Raw genomic sequence first — 4,525 nt, 5'->3', positions numbered from 1 at the left:
TAATAGACCAGACCAAAAGGACAACATCGTTCAATTCTACATGCAACACACCCATTGCTTGCGGTGGAATAGGACTGATTGTTGATTTTGGAGCCAAAAGCTGTTTGTCAGGATCATCTGGAGATGTTGACGAAGCAAAAAATCCAGGAAGTGGTTATAACTGACGCCCATCCAGCCGTGATATTCTTGCTGCATTGGGGGGCAACAGGATCTATGTTAGCTAACAAAGTAAATAATGCGCCCGAGAGAGATGTTGGTTGGTCAACAGCACGTGTCAGCTTTAACCTCACACAAGGTTTTGTTGAAGGTTGATGAAGATCAAGTTGGTCCAGCGTACAGCTAATCTCCGTAACATTACCACTAACCAGGAATATTTACGTCCTAGTAGATCCATATAGGGCCCACCATGACTGTTGAACAGCTTGAGTATCTTGATCTGCAGCATCCCCAACTCCAAGTGATCGATTTCGACAGCTCACCTCCCATTGCATCATCTATTGATCAGGGGACCTGTCCGCGGTCAAGCCCATAAATCGACGATCTCATCGGTTGTAGTACCTCCTGGTTGGTTTCAAGAGCAGGGCTGAAAGCGGGCACACAATTCTATTGTCATCATGTTCAGGAACATGCAAGGCCAAATACTTACCATGTGAGGCGATAAATTTGAGAATCCCAAATCTCAAAATCAATGGCCAGCGACAGCATGCATGCGTACTGTCGGGAGCAAAATCAGTTTCACCACCAAACACACATGAATTATTTCTGAGCCCCACTGCCAAGACATTTGGCAAACGGAATAGGTGACTTTGTATGTATCATACTGTAATGAACAATACTCTATATACCTACAATATCATCGTTTCCCATAATTGGAACAAAATATGTGGTTGGGAGCTACACTCTAGTCAATTATAGTGGTTAGACGCCTTATGGAATTCTATAATAACCCAGAAATATGATGCGACGAAACATATTCATAGAAGGGGTGTGAGTGGGTGAAGCGGGGTAGCAAAAAGCAATGAAACGCCAAAGTATATTAGTGTCAAATGTGATCTTGTGCCTGCCCAAGCCAGCCTCAGCCTTGCCACTAATTCACATTATCTTTTCTGTACTATTTTATCCAGTTTACTCCAGAACACAACTGAGGTCTTGAATATACCTTATAATTGCGTACTGTTAAGGTGCGACGGTTAAATCATTGGGCTCATAATGCCGGACTGACACAAAAGATTGCTGTCCAAGATGCTTCAGCAAGAGGCAGCAGCGGCTATACAGCCAACACAATCCCCCGCATTCATTCAAGAGAAGACGGATGAGGAATCCGACATAGAAGAGTTCAAGGAGATACCTCCCGAGGTCATCACAATAGCAGTATTCTGCGCTCTGTCATATGAGGCTGTTGCAATCAGGTACAGCCTGGATGAAGAATTCATATGCCGTCCGAAGACCATAGGTCAAAAAAAATACATCTATTCCTTCAGTCGCATAGGGGATCACAAGGTTGTCATAGCTCAACCTCATCAAATGGGGCCTGTGAAGGCCGCCCAATGCGCCACGACTGTCAGTCAGCAGTTTCCCAATGTCCGATTTGCCTTGATGGTCGGCATCGGAGCCGGCATTCCAAGCCTCCCCAGGCGTGACATCCGTCTGGGTGATATCGCCGTCAGCATCCCTCAAGACAATCATCCTGGCGTGGTTCAGTATGACTTTGGCAAATATGAGCAAGACGGATTTGTGCTTAAAGGGTCTCTCAATAAGCCTCCATCGGTTTTGGTCAGTGCAGATGGATCATTGGAAGAAGATGAAATAATGAACAGAAGTCTATTGAGAAAAATCCTGAGAGACATCACCAAGAGACCTGGATTTTCACAACCCAACGCTGACGATATTCTGTATGACCAAAGTTTTCACCATGTCAACAAAGGGAGTGATTGCAGTGGATGTGAGCAATCTGATGAAAAGAAGCTTGTGTCCCGTGCCCTGCGTCCTCAGAAGCAGCCTGTGGTTCATCAAGGCCTTATACTTTCAGGAAGTGGCGTTATCAAGAATCCTCAGGATCGGGATCGTTTACGGCGGGACTATAACGACGCAATCTGCTTTGAGATGGAAGCAGCTGGCATTATGGATGAGATTCCTTGCCTAGTTGTCCAAGGAATATGTGACTATGCCGACACCCATAAGCAGGATGGATGGCACCACTTTGCTGCGGCTGTCGCTGCAGCCTATTGCAAGGCTGTCCTTCGCAAGGTTGATAGGCAAGATGTGGAAGAGACCAGCAGTATGAGCTTTTTAATGAAAGCAATTTTGGACAATCAAAGGTAAGATATACCTGCATGCCTTTTTGTGAGAAGCTGACCATGCAAAGTATTATCCAGGGCGGAGTTGACGCTATAGACCAGAAGATCGACTTGGCCAGACTACCAGTTGCTGAAGGAGCTTCTTTCAACTCATATACCAACCAGCATGAAGATGCGTGTCTTCCAGGCACTCGGACTAAGCTCCTCCACGATATTGAAGACTGGGTGAATGACGCGCATGGTAAATGCATTTTCTGGCTGAATGGCATGGCTGGAACCGGAAAATCTACAGTCTCTCGAACAGTGGCAAAATCCTTTCAAGAAAAACAGTTACTGGGAGCAAGCTTCTTCTTCAAAAGAGGTGAAGGGGATTGTGGGAACGCAACCAGATTTTTTTCAACAATCACAACACAATTAATGACTAGCTTTCCTCAGCTGAAACCTGGTGTCAGGAAAGCAATTGAGGATGACTCTGGTATTTCATCAAAGTTGCTTAAGGAGCAGTTTGATAAACTTCTTCTCCAGCCTTTACTCAACCTGAGACAATCTAATCAGCAGACTCCAACCATGGTGATAGTGATTGATGCATTGGATGAGTGCGAACGGGAGGAAGACATCCAAGTCATACTTCAACTCTTACCGCGAGTGCAGGAGTCAAGCTCTGTGTGTCTACGGATCTTTGTGACAAGCAGGCCTGAATTGCCAATCCGTCTTGGCTTCAAGCAAATTGCAAACAACCATCAGGATCTGATCTTCCATGAGATCCCCAAGCCAGTGATAGAACATGATATATCTTTGTTCCTGAAAGACAGATTTGCAAGGATTAGGCAAGAGCGCTCACTCTCTCCAGACTGGCCTGGAGATGATAGTATCCAGGCTCTGGTTACAATGGCAATTCCGTTATTCATCTTTGCTGCCACTTTGTGTCGCTTTGTTGGGGATATGAAATGGAACCCGGAAAAGCGTCTCGCGGTAATTCTCAAGGACCAAGCTGTGAGCCAGGCATCTAAGATGGACAGAACATATCTGCCAATATTAAACCAACTTCTCACCGGTCAAGATGAGAATGAGTCAGAGCAGCTGGTGCAAGAGTTCCAGGAAATAGTTGGGGTTATTTATAGTTCTTGCAAGTCCACTCTCAGTTGTTGCCCTCGCACAGCTTCTTGATATACCAAAAGATGACATCAGCAATCAGTTAGATTCCCTTCACTCAGTTCTCAGCATACCAAGCGATCTAGATGCGCCAGTCAGGCTTCTGCATTTGTCATTCTGAGATTTCCTCCTCGATCCCAATAAGAAAGGCAAGAGTCCATTCTGGGTGGATGAGAAAGAGGTGCACCAAAAAATAGCCATTCAATGTCTTGCTACCATGCGACGGAGCCTTCAAAAAAACATCTGCAATTTGCCAGGTTATGGAACACTGCGCATGGGAATCGATCCCCAGACTATTAACCGCCACCTGCCGACTGATCTGCAATACGCCTGTCGTTATTGGGTACACCATCTAAAACAAAGTGAAGTTCACATCACTGAAATGGATAATGCCTTCTTATTTCTCCAAGAGCATTTTCTCCACTGGGTGGAAGCAATGAGCATTCTTGGTTTTGTATCTGAAGTTGTGGGGGTAATTAATCTATTACAGTCAGTCATATATGTAAGTTTCTGTGGAAAGTCCTATGTGATTATTAACACTAACTGATATAGGGTGACAAGGATTATAAAATATCCAAATTCCTGCATGATGCAAAGCGGTTTGTGCTTAAAAATAGACAGATAGCTGATGATGTGCCCCTCCAACTGTATTGCTCAGGACTTGTATTTGCACCAAGAATGGCAATAATCCGGAGGGAATTCGAAAGAGAGCTCCCTAGTTGGATATGTATGTTGCCAGATGTTGAAGAAACCTGGAGCACAGAATTGCAGACTCTTGAGGGCCATTCAGGTTGGGTTTCATCTGTGGCATTCTCCCCTGACGGCCGACTCCTGGCGTCCGGCTCTTTTGATACGACAGTCAGGCTCTGGGATACCGCCACGGGCACCCTGCAGCAGACTATCAAGGGCCATTCAGGTTCAGTTTTGGCATTTGAAGGCCATTCAGGTTCAGTTTCATCTGTGGCATTCTCCCCTGACGGCCGACTCCTGGCGTCCAGCTTTGGAGATACAAGAGTCAGGCTTTGGGATACCGCCACAGGCGCCCTGCAGCAGACTCTTGAGGGCCATTCAGGTTC

At 45.7% G+C, this 4,525-nt stretch overlaps 1 protein-coding gene across 1 annotated transcript; it reads left to right on the top strand.

Moving 5' to 3' along the window:
- Positions 1–1,524: 1,524 nt before the first annotated feature.
- VTN00DRAFT_5422 (uncharacterized protein) lies at positions 1,525–3,464 on the top strand (the record flags this gene model as incomplete). The annotated part of the gene is made up of 3 exons (XM_069431952.1): positions 1,525–2,318; positions 2,366–2,538; positions 3,148–3,464. 3 exons carry the CDS (start codon positions 1,525–1,527, stop codon positions 3,462–3,464), a joined length of 1,284 nt encoding a protein of 427 aa, XP_069287859.1.
- Positions 3,465–4,525: the final 1,061 nt, after the last annotated feature.

This window comes from Thermoascus crustaceus (assembly GCF_041956765.1).
Source record: "Thermoascus crustaceus strain CBS 181.67 unplaced genomic scaffold VTN00scaffold_3, whole genome shotgun sequence".
Lineage (NCBI taxonomy): Eukaryota > Fungi > Ascomycota > Eurotiomycetes > Eurotiales > Thermoascaceae > Thermoascus > Thermoascus crustaceus.
The sequence above is the reverse complement of the archived record's forward strand: the minus strand, read 5'-3'. Positions and strand labels throughout refer to the sequence as shown.